This window comes from Periplaneta americana, chromosome 4 (genome assembly GCF_040183065.1).
Source record: "Periplaneta americana isolate PAMFEO1 chromosome 4, P.americana_PAMFEO1_priV1, whole genome shotgun sequence".
Taxonomy (NCBI): Eukaryota; Metazoa; Arthropoda; class Insecta; order Blattodea; family Blattidae; genus Periplaneta; species Periplaneta americana.
In genome coordinates, this window is record NC_091120.1 from 67,703,427 (window position 1) to 67,725,518 (window position 22,092).

The window sequence follows — 22,092 nt, forward strand, 5'->3', positions numbered from 1 at the left end:
TAGCTATAGAATTTCTATTACTTCTGTAAAATAAATACTTCTTTAAATAGTCCAAGATAGTTTTGCAAACACTGAACGGGAATCCATTTCATAAGCACTCGTAATAGTACTTCCTTTTGTGTTTATTTTGTACGAGATCCACCCCTTCTTCCAGTCACCCTTATACAGAGCGCAGCTAATATCTGCATTCCGATCATGAACTGTGAGCCGGCTCGGAGAGCGCAAACCTTGTGCAGGCATGGCCTAGTGTATTAGAGCTCTAATATGTAAACAAGTGTCCTATTCAGTCTAATAAAATAAATATATAATGGCAAATCTTCCGTTTTTTTTGTCAAAAACCTGGCAACTCTATAATATAAATAAGCCTACATATTATCTTTTGGTATTCACATGTCTCGTTACGTCAATCAAATGTTTGGGCAGAACAATGGGACAGGGAAGTCATGACTTCTTATAAGAGCAACAAATGTTATTACCTTCGTAGATAAAACAAAACCGCAGGATAGGGATAAGGTTGTACCAAGTGGACAAACACGGGAGACAGGAAATTACAGAGCTCGGGACGATTTCTAGTTGTCGGCAGTCACGCGCGTCCTGGCGACGGAAGAGGAGTGTAGAAGGATTCGCTCCAATGAACTCACCCAATGCATGCTGGACCGGAAGCAGAGGCCTTCCTCGAAGTGGTCTGCAGGAGCAGCGCCGTGTACTGGGTGATCAACATGCTGCTCTCGTACCACATGCACACGGCTTCATCTTCACTGCTAGAAGCACGTTAGAATCACGCGCACTGCGGGCTGGAGAACGATGCATCACTTAGAAAGAGGCCATTGTGGAGACCAAGACACTGCTCTACTCACACCCCACAGCTCATTTTAATATTAGTTACTGATTTGTGCACAAAACTATTCCTTCCATCAAACTGTCTTACAAAATTTATTTATTTATTTATTTGATAAAGAAGAGTACGAGTTGATTTTTGTACTAATGAAGGTTTTAAAACTCTATTAATGATGCCCATTGATTTGTTGAATTTTACAATTTTCTCTGACTATTACACTCTTACTACGTCATACTACTTTTGACCAATAAAACGGTACGAAAGGACGTATTTCAACCAATCATGGCTGCTTATCGCACAATTTTATCGCGTCCCTATCATTTGTTTAATTTTATCGCGTCCCTAGCATTTGTTTAATTTTATCGCGTCCCTAGCATTTGTTTCTTTGTTTGCCAACATTTGAAACTGCGCTCGTCTGGACGTCAAAAAAAAAAATATATATATATATATATATATATATATATATATATATATATAATTACAAACCACTCCAGTCGATGCACAGCAGTTTCAAATATGACTCGCATTGGCATTCAAGAATAATAATTAATAAAAATCACTGATCATACCTATGCATCTTCTGAAATCCGATTTACAAATAAATGAAGAGCACCATTCGGAAATCCTCAATAAGTTGAATACACCATGTAGGCCTAAATCAACGAGTTCCACTTCTATTACGCACACGTCCAATATAACATCAATTGAACCACCAACCACATTCAAATTTGAAAATTGTACATTCAATAATTATTCCTTTTAAAATTATTCATGTTTATTTTTTATGTCATCGTCGTTAATTAAAACTTTTCTAACACTTGTGTATATATATTAGTTAGGTTATGTTATAGCTTCTGCTATATGATATTATGGATAGTCACGTATCAGAGGTTGTTTAATATTAAGATTTATTGAAAATCATCTGTCAAGTGACGTTGATTACTGGGATTCGGATAATTGAAGTGGAATGTTGCATTTTAATAAAAATGAAACTGAATCAACAATGCCTTCTTGACTAGTAACATTGCCATCGTGTATAATTTGGTAAAATAGATCGAGAACTTCTCGACGAGAAGGCATTGCTCACTACTGCCATCTAGCGTAATATTTGTAATGTTGAGATGGTACAATAATACATTTGAAGACAGCTGTATTTTCGTAAGTCAATTAATATTTTATTGTATTGGAGTACTTCGTTACTTCTAATCTTTATATACTTTCTTCTAATCGTGTAATAGTCAATTAAATCCCACTCGAGTTTTGATTTTCTCTAGATAAATCAAAACGTCTAGTGAGATTACTGTTGATAAATCCAAATTTTCAACAAAACAAAGTTTATATCGTAAATAATTAAACTCATTAACTCTTTACAAAATTGTGTTATTTAAACAAACATTGCTTGTTATTGGGTATTTACCACAAAAGGCCATTATTTTTGTTTTGTTAATATATATTTCCATTGAATATTTTTGAGCTATTAAATTTAAATTATGTACTGACCATTGCAAATCATCTTCAGATGTTGCTAGTAAAACAAGATCATCTGCAAACGTTATTACATCTAATTTTAAATCTCTGTTAATAGTGATATATCCGTGTTTTGTTTCTCTAAAATCTTTCACAATGGCACTCATATAAACGTTAAAAAGCAAAGGAGAGAGGCCACAAGAACTTAAAGTGTCATCAATACTGGACTATATCTCCAGATATCAGTTAAACTGTAAGAAACACGTCTCAAGAATGGTTTCATCCAGGATCCCTAAGGCAATAATTAAGTATCGTCCAAATGGGAAACGGTCACTTGGTCGACCTATGAAAAGATGGCAAGAAAATCACTTTTTCAGGCCGTAACGGTTCTTTTGGGACTAGTACTTGACAGGATGATGATGATGATGATGATGACGATTTAATTATTTATTTATTTATTTCGATTGCAGCACTGCTCCTTAATTATTGGCGTGCAATGAAGATTATAAAACGGCCAACATAAGGGTGTATAAAACACTAAAAGAAGAAAAAAAGAAAAAAAAATTAAATCTATAATTTTAAAAACTAATTTTATTTACAAAGAATTCTAATTACTTTTAAAAACAGATGGATGTATATACGTACTCCGAGATGTGAATGTTGGTAGTGATGTTGATGATGACGATGATAGTGGTGGTGGTTATGATGATAGAAGAGGATGATATTGACAACTATGATGAATGTACTCGTACATAGGCGAGTCAGTAAGTTAGAAACCGAAGTATCAACCTATATTTTCTAATTAGACGCCTGAAGTTATCACCGCTACATGGTAGTAATATCCAAGCGTCAAAGTGACCGATGTAGACATAAGCGGCAAAAACGAAACAAAGAAGCAGCACTTGTAAGACAGCGGCACCTCTCTATGAATGTACCATTGTCGAATAGCGCTCCGTTGTGCAATATTTTGGGGGGAGGCAGAAGGTCTGGCAGCAAAGGATATTCGTAAAGAAATGCTGTCTGCATATGGTGAGCATTGCCTGTCACATCAAACTGTCACAATGACATCGGGAGCAAACGTTCTCTGAATGGTGAACAAGTATCGAACACCGAGTCGGTAGTCCAATGAAGATTGTCACGGAGGGCAAATGTGCAACAGATTGGCGACTTGATTCGAGGAGAAAGAATGGAGGGGACGATATGTTAACCTACATAGTCACAGGTAACAAATATTGGGTGCATCATTACCAGCCCGAGACAAAGCGTGCATTAATGCTTCGATCAAGTCGGCAATGGTTTAATCGTGGCGAAGTCCGCGTCTTGCAACTGCTGCTTCTTTGTTTCGCTTGTGTACGCTTCATTAAAAAATGTAGGTGGCCAATTTAATTTTGTAATTTACTGATCCTCCCTCGTATAATAAACACTGCTACCGATAGCCTTCCAGTTCATCGCCATTATGCATAATTCCCGGTAAAATTGAATCGTAGATAATGAACGTAAACAAAATACGACCCCCTTTTCGGTATCGGACAAACTGTGTACTGCAGCGAAATTTCAAAAGCGATTTTTTTGTAACACAACACTTTTTTCAATAGGAAAAAATAAGACAATTTTATTCATTTGACATTTTGATTTTTTAAAATCCATCTGTGACTAATCCCCGCGAGCCGCCACTGGTAAATAACCTAGCTAGAATTTTATATTGGATACAGTATAATGCTAGTGTAATGTTTCCGTGTTACTAAGAAATTGGCAAGGACAAACTAGTCGTTATTGCTTAGCTATAGCCTACGCATTTCTACGCCGAACTGTCCAGTTATTACAGTATAATACCTACGAGACGGAATATAGTCTACCAATGCAGTTTACTTTCATCTCTACTGACGATATAATGGTAGGTTATTACAACTTCTTCAGAATGTGTTGTGTAAATTGTCTAGTGGATGTCTATCAGCGCTAGTGATCTCAGCCGACAGCGCTTTCCGCCACGATTCCTAGAATATTTTGCAATTACTGCTCACAATGTTGCTATAGCAACATCCCATACATACTGTACGGTTATAAGCTGTAACACGATACTTAAATGTTCAGCATGACGTAATTTCAGTGTTTTTAATTAACGCAACAGCTTAAAATTTCTGTTTCCATATTACTGTAGCTGCTATAAAGAAGTTACTCAGATTTAGATAAGTAGTGGATAATGTACAAGGTTATTTACTGTAAAAGGAACTTACATTCCGAAATAAGGTAATTCCGGGAGAGTTGCCCCACTTAAAGTTTTTATCGTTTAAAAATTAAACAAATCAAAGCAGATATTTTATTCATGTGTTATAGCAAGTGAAATACATTAAAGTTTTATGTAAAATATAAAACAATCGATAATTCGCACACAATAAGTGGTAAAATAAAAATTAATCAGATACGATATCACTGTAATATACACACATATAGGGGAGAGATGCCCCGTTGTGGTAATTCCCAAATTAAACTATTAATTTGATAAATAACACTCTAAATAATGTTGCTTATTTTATTTTTGCAATAAGTTCATTTTCTGAGCTCGTTTTTAAGTGCGACCACACATATGGCACTTAGCCCACATGTTATGCAACTCCTTGCAGAAAGTCACTGAATCCAATCAAACACTTCCTTCATTTGATAAAATGTTCAAGACACTCAACAAAGTAGGAACTATCTACTTTGTTTCATTTGACGACACTCTCTTCATATGTTCCCCAAAAGCGTCTTCTATATCTACTAGATTTTGAAGAATTTGACTTTGAGCTTTTTGGAACTAGGAGGCTTTCAAAGATGGTGTTTCCATTTCTATCTCCACCTGTAACGCGTTCTACCGATCGCTTACTTTTCTTCACAGCAAAAGATATTGCTGGCACATAGTTTATTTCATGAAGGGATTTGAAAGGAGTCGTCGCTGAATTTGCCATTGTGGCACTTGAGCCGAAATTACAACTTCTTATCCCGTTATCATTAGAACTTGTAGCCGATAAAGTTTTCTCTACTTTGAGATTTCCTGAAGAGGCACAGAAAGGAATTCTTACAGCTTTGTTGTTGATTAATGCATCATAAATACTGAAGAAGTGCTCAGGAACTGCATCTGGATTGAAAGGATACAAACCTCTGGCTCGAAATCCAAATGACTTCTATATTACTACCAACGCAGCTTTCTACATGGATAGTCAGGCTTGCTTTTTATAAGCTATCCATTGCTGTGATTCTGTTCTTGAAATAATGCTTGAGAGACTTAAAATGTTAGCGATCAAGAGATTGAATTGCCTGAGTTGCAAACAATTGTGATTCATTATCCCCATTCTAGCATTTTATGTTATCTAAATGTGCTGAATGTTCATCCAAAATTAAGAGAATCTTGCCAGGATTCTTTTTTGGAGTAAAATTTTCCTTCAATCGCTTCATAAATAATTCTGATGAAACATAGGACGATTTTGGATTCATATAAACCCCCGTTTCTGCTAAGAATCCGTCAAAAAACTTCCATTTTTCCTCTCAAACATTGCCAGTGGAAGAAATGTTCCCTCCGAATTGCAACATGTTATGACAGAATCACTTCCACCTTTTTCGCTTGAAGTTAGGACTTGAACATCTTTGGATCCCTTTTTCTCAACCACTTTTCCTTGTAGATTCGTTTAGTTGGATGCCACTTTCCTCTATGTTATGTGGCTTTCCTACAAATTGCCTTCACATAGAGTTGTTTCCAGTAGTCAAAATACTACTTGTCTCAACATGCCTTGACCTCTTCAGAGAGATGGATGATCCTTCTGACTGCATGAGAGGTAACTCAAGGTTTCGCTCTAGGAAGAAATGCAGCCATTGGATGTTTCTTGAAGACTCCACAAGATTTCAGTCGGTGGATTGTTCTCTAAATGATTCCATAACAATGCGATGCTTCATTAATTCCCAATTCCCCAAAAAGTTACAGTAAGATCGAAGAAATCTCTGGGATTGCATTGACTAACGTTTGGTCGTGAAATGTGTCTTTCAAACACAACTTTGGACATCCCTTAAAATTTTGAAGGCCCTCAACTTTGGGCACCTATTGAAAATGTCGCTGCAACAAATTTAGAATACCGGTATTCCTTAAAATGTTCATGGATTTCAACTTTGGACACCTCTTGAAAATATGTGATCCTCTAGCAAGTTTTGGTCACCCTTTAAAATTATTGGCCTCTAATATACAATAATTCTATACTAATATAATAATTCAATTAAAATTCCAATAAATTCAGCAAGGACACTAATAATAATTAGTTATGTACGGTAATATCACTCTTAAGTACATGGGGCGTTTCTCCCTCAAACAGGTGGGGCATCTCTCCCTTTAGCATGACCATTACGCCTTATGTATTTAAGGGTAACCGTAATGGACAATTACTTAATTTTTTTTTCTAGAATGGAGTACAATGCATGTACTTGTCAAATATATTGGATTAAGCAACATATACATAGCCATTATCCCAATTACGAATTTTGAAAAAATATAAATATTATAACAAAGCCTACGAAAAACAGCATTTCTTTTTCCTATTCACTTTTCACACACAAAAAAACCGTCACAAAGATTGCACTGCTTGCCTTCGAGGGTGGTATACGAATTAAACAAATGGTCCCAAGGTCGATTCCTTAGAGGTTTTGAGATAAGGAGAAAAGGAGGGTGGGGCGACTCTCCCCGTGGGGCATCTCTCCCGGAATTACCTTATGTATATACAGTATTTATCAATAAAATTCAAGTGCACACAAAACAAAGAAATTTGTAACCGCAAGGAAATGAAATCTATTTCTCTTAAAATTTATAATATGTCCGCCATATTTTATTCTTCAATATTTGTCTTACTCATATATTGTGGATCCCTATCACCACGGAATGGCGTGTCCTCAGGTTGCGGATAGAGGAAACGGCCTTCAGATATGGAGGGCAGCTGCGAATATATTGAATAAACAGTCGTGGCAGCCGATGAGGGGTAGTCCTCCAGCATGGGGGTTGGGCGAAAGGGTAACAACCCATCATCGTAAAAAAAAAGAGCTTGTTACGAAACCTCACAATAAGCCTCGGAATGGGACTGATTCTCTGGCACGACCACAACAAAGGAAAATCTTGCTCTGGATCGGGACCGATGGTGGGCTTATGTGAGGGCGACAATGAACCTCCGGGTTCCTTAAAAGCCGTAAGTAAGTACGTAAGTAAGAAAGTACGTAAGTAAGTAAGTACGTAAGTAAGTATGTACGTAAGTAAGTATTTGTCTTACAGGATTTAGACTGCCAGTAAATGTGATGGAATGTCTGCAAATTGTGAAACTGAATTTTGTCGTAGAATAACTTAAACAAGTTTTCCTTTAAGAAAGATCAGAAGAAAAAAAAATTGCCGTCCATATCTGTGAAGTAACGATTAGCGCGTCTGACCGCGAAGGCAGGTGGTCCGGGTTCGAATCCCGGTCGGTGCAAGTTACCTGGTTGATGTCTTTTCCGGGGTTTTTCCTCAACCCAATATGAGCAAATGCTAGGTAACTATCGATGTTGGACCCCGGACTTATTTCACCGGCATTATCATCTTCATTCCATTCAGACGCTAATTAATCTGAGATGTTGATACAGCGCCGTAAAATAACCCATAAAAAATCTGTCGGACCGATAACTTATTTGTCAAATTTACAAATATGCATTTTGTATGAAGATGACAATTTCAGTAAGTTGACAGAAACATCAGAACTAGTATTTGTATAATAAAGAAATTGATCAACCATGTAAAATTCAATATGCAAGAAACTAATCTAGTCTATTGATGCTGTGAAGAATTGTTGAGGTTTTAATTCTGTGTAAAATAGCCTATGCTGAAACACTCAACGTTTCGGGGTTACGTTATTGACTCCAGCATCTTGGCATTGGTGTTAATTAGTCTGCATTTCAACTAATGGAGACTTGTGTAAAACCAGTTAATAGTAAATGAAGAAAGTACGTGAGAAACAGCCTAGAGCACAGTCTTGAGAAGATTATATTGAAAATCCTATTAAAACATATACGTATTATATATGTAAAACGTGAAGATGTCATATTTACGCCATAAAGATGTGCAAAAGGTAGAAAGGTATAGTTTCCATACTTTCTTAATCTTGGTATATGCCCAACACGGCACAAAACTATGGTTAAAATTACATAGGATAATAGTTGCGTACCAAGTTTAAAGTAGAGGAGGGGTTAACTTAATAGAGTAGACGTTTGTTTTACATCTACATATTGATCTTGTAAATTGCTATGCAGAAGATCATGCTGAACATAGACTAAAGAATTATAGGAATTTGTAATAATACGTTCAAGCGCAATTAGCGATTACGAAAATGTCTATTAACGTTTAATAAACAGTTGAAGTGCGATGCGATTGCCTAGTTAACTCCCACGTACTGGACTCTCTGGTCAGATGGTGAAGAGTCGTGTTTTTGCTGGAGGTTCTGAGAAGAGTGCTGCAGTGCTGCACAGTGTCAAGGAAGGTTCTCTCTCTGGACGCCGCGTCCATAATTCCATCAAGATTAACGACTGGTTTGCTTGTTGCCCTGCATTCCAAGAAACCCAGCAGTATCAGATTTATAGAAGGTTATACCGTTAACTTGCATTTTCAACATTTCTGTGGGACAGTGCTAGAATTTTCTGTGCATTTGCATGACTATAAGAAGAAACTTGAAGTAAATAAATGACTGAGGTTTGCCCCAATTGTATGCTACGACGAATGTCACGTCGAGTCAGTGAGTCATGAGTAAATGAACGATAAGCTCTATTAATGAATGACTGACTGATTAGGTAACCGAATGAATGTGTGACTGACTAGGTCAGTGAGCGTATGTGTCCAGTGAATAAGTGACCGAGTGATTCAGTTAATGAAGTAGTCACTGTTTCAATGAGTAAATGAGTGAATGGGTGACTTAGTGAGTCATGAATGAATGAATGATTAGATGAGTCAGTGAATGAGTGACTCATCATTGAATGAATGTGTGATTTAATGTGTCAGTAAGAGAATAACTCACTCAGTGGTTTAGTGAATGAATAAGTAACTCAGTGGGTAAATGAGTGACAGTGATTTAGTGAATGGAGTGAATGATTGGCTTAGTGAGTTTTGAGTGAATGATGAATGGATGAGTCAGTGGATGAGTGACTCATGTCACTGAATGAACGTGCAAGTGTGACGATAAGTGAATAAATCACTGCGTGGTTCAGTAAATGAATAAGTGGGTCAGTGACTGACTGAATGAGAAACTGATTGGATCACTTAGTAAATGCATAACATACTGAATCAGAGAGTAAATACACGACCACTTTAATGTCAATAAATAAGTGGGTAATAAATGGTATAAATGAATTACTGACCATGCGAATGGATGGATGAATGAATGAATGAATGGAGTTGGTGAATATGTGAAGGAAAATATTAATGTGTTAATGACTGAATAAATAAATGAGTTGATGAAAGGGTAGGTACGAATAACTGGAGTATCTGTGTGAATGGGAGCCATATTATGACTATGAATGAATGACTCACGGACTCAGTGAATAAAACATTCTAGAATAAGCCTGTTATTGAGGTACACCAAGAAAGAGTGCTTCATGAAAGGTGGGGGAGTAGTCATTCTTGTTATCGACAATTACTGCACCGCTGCAAGCGTAACGAAGCGCTGCGGGCGCGACCCTCTGGTCACGGTGCGTAACCCGGCCCAAACGGTCAGGGGGACAGCTGGGGTTACACGAATAACCCACATGTCGAGTTTCCACGTTCGATTCAATGAAACTTCCATAGTAGCTCAGCGAATGACATTATGCAGCAGCTTCTCGTACAGGTTTGTAGTAGTCTACAAACATTATGTTCGTTGTCAATTAACCAACCAAATTCAACAATAAATACTTTTTTATAGTCAAGACAAGAGGAACAAGGCGAAGACAAAGAGAACAAGGCGAAAAAAAGAACAAGGGACAAATGAAAACAAGGGGAAAGCAATGAGAACAGGGCGGAGATAAGGAGAACAAGGGGGAAAGCAAAGAGAAGAAGGGGAAGAACAAGAATACAAGGAAAATTTAGGAAAAACAAGGAGAAACAGGGGACTATAAGGAGAACCAGTAGAATACAATGGGAACATGGAAAATACAGAGAGAGCAAGAGGAAGATAACGAGAAAAAGAGGATTATATGTAGAAATGTGGAATACGGGGAAGGCAAGGAGAAGATAAAGAGACAAGAAGATTATACGGAGAAATATGGAATACAGGGAAGGCAAAGAGAAGATAAAGAGAAAAGAGGATTATATGGATAAATATGAAATACAGGGAAGGCAAGGAGAAGATAAAGAGGAAAGAGGATTATATGGATAAGTATGGAATACAGGGAAGGAAAGGAGAAGATAAAGAGAAAAGAGGATTTATATGGATAAATATGGAATACAGGGAAGGCAAGGAAAAAATAAAGAGAAAAGAGGATTATATGGATTAATATGGAATACAGCGAAGGAAAGGAGAAGATAAAGAGAAAAGAGAATTATATGCATAAATATGGAATACAGGAAAGGTAAGGAGAAAATAAAGAGAAAAGGGATTATATGGATTAATATGGAATACAGGGAAGGCAAGGAGAAGACAAAGAGAAAAGAGGATTATATGGAGAATAGGGAAACATGAAAAAACAAGGGGAAGCTAAGGACATGAAGAATAGAAGGAAAAACAAACACACGGGAGGATATAAGGAAAAAGAGGGGAATACAGGGAGAACCTGGGAAATACAAGGAAAGCAAGGTGAAAAGAAGGAGAAAAAGAGGATTACATGGAGACCATGGAGAATACAAGGAGAGAGGGCTGTATTTTTAAATGACTGTCAATTCCCAAGTTATTCTCTCGCATAATTAGTGAGGAGAAAGACTTAATTCTACGTAAAAATTCAGAACCGCAGCTGAAGTCGAACCAAAGAATGGCTGCCGCTGTCTACGAAGAACACACACAGACTGTACTCAAAGACATGCCACAAAATGTAAAGTAAATAGAAGGCACAAGGACCTTGAGCCGAGCTGCGTGACCCGGGAGGTCAAACCGGATGCCGGCAAGAGAGATCCCAATGTTATAGAACTCACGACAAGGCAATAGTTTCCGCGTTGTGGTCACATCTCAGATTTACAGTACAACCCTTGTTATTTGACGGTCACATCCCCGTAAACAAACACGTACCCTGCTGAAGCATTATTATGTTTTGCTCTACCCTTAACATAAGTTATAAACGAAGATAATTTTAGACGTATAAAAGTATACTGAAATGTCTGCTTTGATCATTCCGGAGAGCGATGTCGGCACGCATTTATACTTCTAACGGAGCCATTCTGTCAGTGAGATCTCTAGATATAAGCCAAGTTAGTGCATCCACATCTGAGAGCGTTAGGCTGAATTGTGCATCTTGTAAAAGACTGCTTTCAATTTAAGCAAATGCAGCGATAAACTGTCTCTAAATATAATAATAATAATAATAATAATAATAATAATAATAATAATAATAATAATAATAATAATAACAATAATAATAATAACAATAATAATAATACTAATAATAATAATTCTTTATTTATACTGGCAGAGTCAAGGCCATAGGGCCTTCTCTTACTCTCTACAGGTCACAAAGTATACAAGCAGTTAAAATTTAACAAAAAGTTAAAGAACAGAATATTAACATATTACAAAAAAAATAATAATTATAATAGCATAATAAAATCGACACTAAACAGCATGAAAATAATTCCATAATAGAAAAAAAGAAAGTAAAATACATTGGAATATAGTAAAAGCAATTCATTTAGTACAAAATATGGTTGATATGGAAAACGTAAGGAAGAATATAACAAAATGGAATGTAATAAAATAATAATAAAAAGAAAAGAAATACGAAAATTAAATAAAATTCACAATAAAAAGGCTATGATAATAAATTCATCGGCTGATAAATAGAACTAAAAGGGAAAGAAAGGAAAGAAATATATAGTCTATATTTTTACAAAACTATCGCAGAGAAAAGAGCTTATAACTAAAAGGAATCTGAATTGAAAAAGTGAAATTTTAATTTATTTTTGAAACTAGACAATGTCCGACAGTCTCTGACATGTTGTAGTAGAGAGTTCCAGAGATGTCCCGCAAAGACGGTGAAAGACGAAGAGTAGAAGGATGTTCTGTGTTTAGAAATGGAGAGTGTGATATGGTGTTGTGAGCGAGTATCTATTTCGTGATATGAGGACAAATGTTGAAAACGAGAAGCTAAGTAGCTAGGGTTAGAGGTTTGAAGAATATTGAAGAGTAAAGTGAGAGAGTGAATAGTTCTTCGCTCTTTGAGACGGGTCCAGGACAGCATATTTAGTGAATGTGTGACACGGTCAGATCTACGGACGTTGCAAGTAAATCGAACACATGCATTATGAAACGCTGTAATCGTCTGTCAGTCGCATGTTAAGGTCAGTATAGAATGTCACAGTAATCAAAATGAGGCATCAAGAACGACTGCACTAAATTCTTCTTGAGAATCAATGGAAGGAAATTTCGAATTATTTTTAGTGCGTGAATTTTCATAAAAATTATTTTACATGTGTGTGTGATTTGAGTATTCCAACTTAAGTTTTTGTCCATATAAATTCCTAGATTTTTTACTCTATCACTGTAAGGGATAATAGTTTCATTCATTTTAACAGGAGATATGTCACCTGTATTTAATTTACTTAAAAGTCGTTGATATCCCATTATAATTGCCTGTGATTTCTCTGAGTTCAATTTCAGTCCAACCTTTTTCGTTCATGAAATAATTGATTTTAGGTCATTGTTTACTTTATTTATTGCGTAATTTAGTGCCGATATAGGTGCAGAGATATATATTTGTAAGTTGTCAGCAAATAGGATGTCTACAGTGTTTAATAGATTGTGATATCATTTATGTAGAGGTCCAAGAACTGAACCCTGTGATACACCTGCACCCACGGTACGCCAGGAAGAAAAACGATCACAAACCCGCACACATTGTTGGCGTACTTGAGGTAGGAGGTAAATCACGACACTGAACTTTCTGATAAATTAAGGGCTCGGAGCTTGCATAGTAACAGGTTTTGCTGAAGGCTTTCCTGAAGTCAAGAAGTGTCAAAAAGGTCAATTTTTATTTATCGGAGGCTTCCCGTATTCTTCTGTAACTTTAAGTAATGCTGTACTATCACATTAATAAATGAAACTGTGGTGGAATGACGAGGAAAATGGTATAACCTCGAGAAAACTCTCACAATCATTACTTTTTCCACCACAAATACAATTCTGCCATCGCCAAAGTTTGAACTCGGTTCCGCGGTCGCCGTAAGCCCGGACTTTGCTAACTCAGCTACTAGGGCGGCTGAATTTCAAGTCATAATGCGACCGGAAGGTTTGGATCAACAGAAAAATACCCGTAACACCCTAGGAAATCGAACCTGCGACCTTCCGACTTGGAGCACAACGCCTAATCGCAACGTTACTACGTCCTCGCATTCGGTCTACAGGCAACGTTAATAACATAATTATATTACAACTTCTCTTTTAATATTTGTGCTCTCACATAACAGTGAGTTTTCATACAAAATTTAGGTGCAATTAATCACTGTTAGTGTTATATTAGATAGACAAATAAACAGACATCGTCATTAAATGAAAATAATGGTAACACTTTCATATTATTCAGTACTAATGAGAAATTAACATGACACAGGTCATTTGATATTCAAACTCTTGAAGTTTCACGTTAGTACGTTTCCTAGAACGTATTATTTCTATTGTCATGGAAAACGTTCAAAAATGACAACTCCACAACATAAATCCAAGGTCTAATATGTTCTACACCTTTCGAAAACAAATTCAGTAACACTGGTACAAAGATCGTCTTGTAGACATTTCAGAAATAGGCATCTACCACGTGTTGGATTGTACGTGTTATCGTCGCTGATCTGGCCTATCGCCCTTGACCTCCCAGGTCACCAGACTTGACACAATCTGACTTCTCTTTCTGAGGGTATGTGAAGGATGCAGTTTATGTGCTACGTCTACCTTAGGATCTTCAAGAAGAAAGACCACAGCTACAGAAAAATGTCGGTGAGAGAATAACAAGAATTTGACTATCATGTTTTTTTTAATTTGTTATTTAACGATGCTGTATCAAATACTAGGTTACTTAGCGTCAATGGAATTGGTGACAGCAAGATGGTATTTGCGAGATAAGGGCGAGAATTCGTCATATTATTTTTTTATTTTATTGGGTTATTTTACGACGCTGTATCAACATCTAGGTTATTTAGCGTCTGAATGAAATGAAGGTGATAATGCCGGTGAAATGAGTCCGGGGTCCAGCACCGAAAGTTACCCAGCATTTGCTCGTTGGATTCGTCATAGATTACCTGACATTTGCCTTACGGTTCGGGAAACCTCGAAAAAAACGCAACTAGTAATCAGCCCAAGCGAGAATCTAACCCACGCTCGAGCGCACAGAAACTAGAAGGTTAGGTATGCAGAGTGTTCGTTGTACCCCAGACCACATATATAACAGATTGCTCACCCCTATGTTAAAATCGGCAGAACTTTGAAGAGAACAACCGCAAGGGTCGCCATCCGTCCGCCGTAAACGAACACGAGATGGCAGTACAGTCGCTAATGCAACTCAAATGAGAGTTATGACGTGACTCCGTATGTAACAAGATGGCAGAATAGTAAACCTGACAAAAGTTGTTACCGTCAAAGCCTATAAGGACGAGCAAATCTGGGTATATATGATCTAGAGTTGTACCCCACGATAAACATATCCCCATTCAATTGTTGCAATACAAAACATATTTCAGTTGTAACCTGGCCATACCTCAGACTTCACGTCATCCATGACGTAACGACAGTTTAAGTACAACTAGCCTAATATTCTCATGTTGTATAAATTCCTACGAAACATAATTTCGTATTATAGTTACGTCGCTTGAACTCGGCGACAGTCGACTCGAAAGTAAAAACATGACCAGAAACAGGTAAAAATGAATAAAACTTTAGAGCTAAATGTGACAGGTAAGAATAAATACATATACTACTGGATAACTCATGCATTCCTTCCTGCCCCGAGCATAAAATAAAAAAATCTACACCTATGCCCACCAACCATCCACACTTTTGGCTACTGCGCATCGAACTTTGAAACAGCATGTCATTCTGGAGAAGCTGTAGGGGAGACTCGGCTAATTCCGCAATATTAAGAGTTAATCCATCATACTTTTAACAAAATGTTTATTGAAAAATATTATCAAGGTATGTAGACATGGACGAAACCTTTCATTACCAAATGAGATAAAGAGACCTATTAAAATGCAAATATATTTAGTTGTACTTACATTACAGTTGAAAAAGAACTCGGGTAATTCCGCAACAATGCGGATAAATCCGCAATAGGACTTGGCTAATTCGTAAATAATTATGAAATACCATATGAAAGTAACATAAAAGGAACAATTTATATGTAACAATGCTCACTTTCTTCATAGCTGTGTAGCAAAACACGAAAAACAGCCAACTTTCGATGTTTCGCTGTATTGCCGACAGAGGTGTCAACCAATATCCTTGATTTTTTCTATAGCACTGCAGAGGACATGCCTCCTGTTGACAGCCTCTCAAAACTTACGTTCATGCTATTGTAAAGCCGCAGTAAAATCATATATGCAATACTGCGGAATTACTCGTACTGCGGAATTAGCCGAGTTTCCCCTATATAATTTTGTGGGTATGAAGCCAGAAGCGTTAACTCTATTGAGCAGAAAACAAGCTACTCATTTTGTAAAAATAATTTGCTGCTGCCAACAGTTTCCATTTTGCCTAATTTTCAATTGACGGACGTCTAAAGTAAGTATATATGGAGTTGGCAGTGAGCGAGCAATTCCCTAAACAACAATCGCCGGCTAGCACACTATTTGCCATAATCCGCAGCTCGTGGCGAACACGCCGCGGTCAGACACCGTGCTCTGACGAGCCTTCACTTTCACTGCGGCCCATCCCGACGGTCACTGACTGCTGCCAGGCGGCCGTTGCGCAAGTGGCGTGATGCTGATGTAAGCAACTCATCTCACTCAACAATTCAGTGAGCCGACTCGTTCCAGTGTTACACACGAAAAGAACTCTTCCCGAGACATTCAATCGATGCTACTGAGTGAATCTTTTCATTCTTATTGGGCGTGGACGTTGTTCACGTATTAGAAAAACAAACAGAACACTGGAAAACAGAGTTTGATTGTCAGCATTCCAATAGACATAGACTCATGGGAATGAAACCCGAATTCTTTCTCGTCAGTTGCACGTACCGATCTCCAAACTCGCTAGCATCTACAGGGACATCATTTTAGTTTTACTTCAATTTTTATTGTACCTGAGTTTTTGAATGTACTTCACTCCCACCCCTTCTACTAATGAAGTTCAACCGTCCTCCACACAGATCCAAGACCGCATATGCAGTCATAGTAGCCTTACTTACGGTCATAGTAAACAGTACGTTCCAAAAATATGTTCGCGTTTTCCAGTGACGAAAGAGTTTTCAATATTGCATCATTTTCGCACGGGTACTGTCGTCCATTTGCCTACGTCCATTGAATTAAATTAGCTCATAAATTAAGTTACTACTTTACCTTATAGATTTATCTAAATTTAAGTAAATGTGTAGTGAAGATTATTGCTGGAGAACCTTTTAAGTGTAGTGAAAATATTTGTAATTTAAATTTATGTATTGTATTCATTAAGGCTGGTTGAGTGGAAGAGAAGGCCTTATGGCCTTAACTCTGCCAGCGAAAATAAAACATTATTATTATTATTATTATTATTATTATTATTAAGTCGCATCCCGGTTTCCCCCACCTCCTTCTATTCGCCTCTCTGTAAAGGCTAGTGGCTGGGCTGTCTTAGCTCTTTTCTGAGAACATTAATTTCTGTTAGGAATTGGACGTCTACGTAATATTATACCCATACAACTGTTTAAAATAACTTCAATAAAAGGGCCTCGTTAAGTAATTAACTGTCACGTGATTTCCCCCTTTTCTACGACCCTGCGACATAACCACTTGGACGGACAGTAGATAGCATGTCTCAGTAATTTTATCTTTTCGGGTCGGGCAGAAGGAAGATTGAATTTACAGTACGTAAGGTACTCTTTTATAGAGTAGGTACAGAATTATTTCAACATGAGTTACCGGTATAGCCTACTGTTCATTTGGTAGCATTTAATCTGCAAGTTCAGAAAGAGTTGTAGCCATAGATGTAAATTTTACAGCGTTATAATAAATAATTTATGAGCATTTTAAAGTGTGAAGGCTGGTTCACAATAAATCGCGAACGGAAACGAGAACGAGAACGGAAGTAATGTTAAAATAAAGGTATTTAAATGTGAGCATCCATAATAGTTAATTGTGAATGCTCACATTAAAATACATTTATTTTAACAATATTTCCATTCTCATTGTCTTCCCGTTCCCGGTTTATTGTGAACCAGCCTTGAGACGAAACGTTCTGATACATAGTTTTTTCCTTAATTTCCATTATATAAAGGCTCTACGTGAAAAAAAAAAAAAACATAAATTTGCATGTGTGCACACATCTCAAAACATCTCAAAACCAAATTACAGTAGGCCTATATGATTTTGAAAATTTGTATAGACTTGCAGAGCCTATGTATGCAAGTTAACAACCTTGACCGAAATCGCAATTTCAAGAGACTATGAATACCGTATCTTAAATTGATATAATTATTGTTAGTTCTTTGATCATGTTTCCGATACAAATTAGTCTATTATAAGTTAATCAATTACATAACTTAACACAGAATCTCACAACGAATAACCTTTGTTCCTTTACGGGATACCGGATTGTTGTGTTTTCGAGACAGTGGCATTAACCTGTCAGACTAGAAAATGTATAGATATCAGGTTTAACGACAACTGATAAATACATGTCGTTTCTTCTTCAAAGCACAACAAGACAATGTGCTATGTCCAAAGAATTAATTACACTTAGACCGTCTGAAATAAGTTAACTTGACTGATATCTTCAAGACAATGACGAAAGTTTGAAACAAAGTAACACCGGAGTACAGTTACGTCCTTTGTTTGAAATACTTTAAAAATGGACAGAACTATAAGGTTACCATCCGTCCGGAAAAGGAGGACATGTCCTCTTTTTAATCATTTTATGCTGTCCGGCAGGCATTTAAAAAATTTGAAATGTCCGCCATTTCGAATTTCAACTAGAATTAATATGAATATTGAATAATGTGCGATATTATGCATAGAATATCTAAACAAATGGTGAAAACCTATGAAAGAATTTAACTGCTTTCGATGATTGAAGCTGGAACATATAAAAAACATAAAATATGATGATCTATTGACATGCATTGAATTCTTACATTCTAAAAATGCCACTATTCATGATTCTAAGCTATTTTATTAATTTTATTCTGCTATGTACAAAGACATGCCAATCGAGTTAATTTTGACAAAGATTTAAGTTTAGATAAACAATGGTGCAAATTCTTAAATTCCAATAGTTCTGCGAGCACTGAAACTTCCTCAGAACTCTTAAAAATATGTCAATTCTATTTATTTATCCCAAGTCACAATTGATGTGCTGGAGTCGAGAGTATTTTCCCTAATATCTGCTCAATGGACAAAAGAATGAAATCGTATGCTAACGAAGACAGTCAGAGGTATCATCATGGTGAAATATAATTTCAAGGACATGTCCTGTGAACAGTTCCATAGTTATTTGTTACAAGATATAAGTTGGTCCCTTCAGGCTCTTGTGCACAAAGTGGACTCCACCGATAAGTAGGTACAGATGTAATACTGATCCAGCAACTAGTGAGAAAATGTTAAATGTTATGTTTTATTTAACGACGCTCGCACACTTAAATGCCATCGACCTGGCCAGGGATAGAACCCGAAACCTTGAGCATAGAAGGCAGCGCTATACTAACTCGCCAACCAGGTCGACAACTAGTGAGAAAACTGACTAAAGTGAGCCATTGTTTTTATCTTTAATTTTGTTCATACTAATTTTTAAAAAGTCCTCCTTTTTCAGCAATGTCCTCTTATTTTAGATTCCATGTTCTCCTATAAATTTCTTCTCATGGTAACCCTACAGAACTATGTATTTTAAAGTATTGCGTCTGTCCCAACCAAGCTTGTTCCTGATGTAAGCAAAAGAGCGAAAAGAATTGTCTATAAGTATACCATATGATTGGCAGAAATAAATATACACACGTGCTTTATTTCAAATACTGTACATAAATTTACGCTATACTTAACAGTATTAGTAATTTTTGTAACTCAGTGCCCAGAATAATATAAAATCATTCGTTTCTCGCCACTTTTCAAAGGCTTACGCTCTCTGTGCTTGGCTACACTAATAGCTGGTCCAGTCAGCCGCTTGTTCCATGGTGACAAAGACCGCTGATTATAGTCTACGAGGGAGAGACGTGCTGAGAAACGGAATGTATAACGAACGCCATTGTGCGACTGCAGTCAAAATATCCACGCCTTCTAACTATGCAAAACAAAAGGCCTCTGTACGTCAATCTGCATCGTGATCACTCAGTTATATGATGAATCTATAACCAGAGTTGCGTTTGCCATTATACTGAGTTCATGTACAGTGCAATACCTGCTTCATTACGATCCTGACCTAATTACGTTCATGCATTCACATCATTTTAAATTAATTCCTAAGTATGATTAATAAATTATAAACAAATAAATTAAAATCACAGTAAACTTCACATGTCATTTCGTTGTAATATTTTCACCGTTATAATGACTGAAATAATGAGATAGTAGAAGAAGTGGATAGCTTCATGGCATAAAGGAGAAAAAGAGGAAGAAAGAAGGGGTGAAATAGAGAAGAAAAAGTAAGAAGAAAGAAATGAAGAATAAAAAAATACGGAAGGAAAATAGATATGAAAGAAAGAAAATTGGAGAGGAGAGGAGAGGAGAGGAGAGGAGAGGAGAGGAGAGGAGAGGAGAGGAGAGGAGAGGAGAGGAGAGGAGAGGAGAGAAGAGAAGAGAAGAGAAGAGAAGAGAAGAGAAGAGAAGAGAAGAGAAGAGAAGATACGGTGGGTTATTTTATGACGGTTTGTCAACATCTTAGGTTATTTAGCGTCTGAATGAGATAAGGTGATAATGTCGATGAAATGAGTCCGGGGTCCAGCACCGAAAGTTACCCAGCATTTGCTCATATTGGGTTGAGGGAAAACCCCGGAAAAAACCTCAATCAGGTAACCTGCCTCGGCCGGGAATCGAACCCGGGCCACCTGGTTTCGCGGCCAGACACGCTATCGGTTACTCCACAGGTGTAGAAGAGAAGAGAAGAGAAGAGAAGAGAAGAGAAGAGAAGAGAAGAGAAGAGAAGAGAAGAGAAGAGAAGAGAAGAGAAGAGGAGATAAATTACGCGCGAGTGTAGCCTATATCTTATTCAATTAGCATCTTGCATGTCGGTCCTGAAACGTGACGAGTGTACGTATTATCCATATTGTGTGTTTCTTTTTTCCACCATAATTGTCAAATGGGTCGAGGCACATATACTGCAAACCACAGCTGGGGACGTACAGTATGTGACGATATACGTACAAAAGAAATAATACTTTAAAAGGAAAACAGTGTTTCTGTGCTGCCGTCAAATCATCATTGCAGCTCCGATCACTACTCCCGTCTTTCTGAGAAGCCGCAACACGAGTGCTGCTAGGAACTGATCGCAGACATCATTCTGAAAGCTTGCGCTAGCGGAAAACCCCTACTGCTTTTAGACATGCAGGAAATTACGAAAATGGGACACGAAGCTTAATAGTATGATCATGATTATTGCCATGCTCATGATGATCGGATCGTCGACATCGCCATCGCTATCACCATCACCACCACTACCATCGACCCATCTTCAAGAGATGGGCGTCTTGGTTCGTTCTAGTCTCACTCTTGTAAAGGTCATGGGTAGGGAACGTATTTCTAGTTCCGTACCTATTTTCTTTGCTACGTCCTAGACGTATGTTATTCAGATATCACTTCGTTTCATGTAGGATAAAGGTTGGTAATACTGTGATACGAGTAATATTGTTATAGTTCTTTTTGAGAATGTATTACAATTTTACTGAGCGAGAGGAAGATAGGCTTTTTGCGTCAACGTATTAAGGAAATGTTGGTGGACAAGTTGCTGCACAAAACCAGTCCTCCTCTTGCTCAGTAAAATTGTAATACAGTGAAACCTCTCCTTACGGACACCCCCAAGATACGGACACTCCTCATATACGGACAGATTTTTATGTTCCAACTGAAATAATATAGAAATAATGATAAATTTAACTCTCGTTTACGGACACTCTCAGACACGGACACGGACAGCTGTTTCACAGTCCTAAAGCTTGCTTTACCTCCTGACTGCGGACAGAAGTTGGATTTCAAGATCTAATGTGTCACAAAAATGGAAAATTTAGTTTTGAGAACTGTACATAAATTCCTTAACATAAAAGAAGACAATAAGGGTCTCGCAGGCTAACACTATCCCAGCCGGCTACCCATTGTTGCTGGAAGTGGGTGGATAAACAGAGTCATAAAATTTAACTTGTCTGATGGGTCCAAGGTTTCCGCGATACTGAAATTGTATTCGACACATGATAGAGTTAATAGGTTTATTCTCTTCATTCAATCAGTTGATCTTTTTCGAGAGACATGGCACCTGAAC

The 22,092-nt window shown here is 37.2% G+C and overlaps 1 protein-coding gene across 1 annotated transcript in view; it reads right to left on the reverse strand.

Annotated features, from left to right (window-relative positions):
• spri (Src homology 2 domain-containing protein sprint) overlaps positions 1–22,092 on the reverse strand; it is a 728,544-nt gene that overhangs the window by 698,493 nt on the left and 7,959 nt on the right. Inside the window, exon 2 of the mRNA XM_069823425.1 lies at positions 642–794. Coding sequence (XP_069679526.1) covers positions 642–739 — 98 coding nt within the window. The 5' untranslated portion in view covers positions 740–794. The remainder of the gene's footprint in view (positions 1–641; positions 795–22,092) is intronic.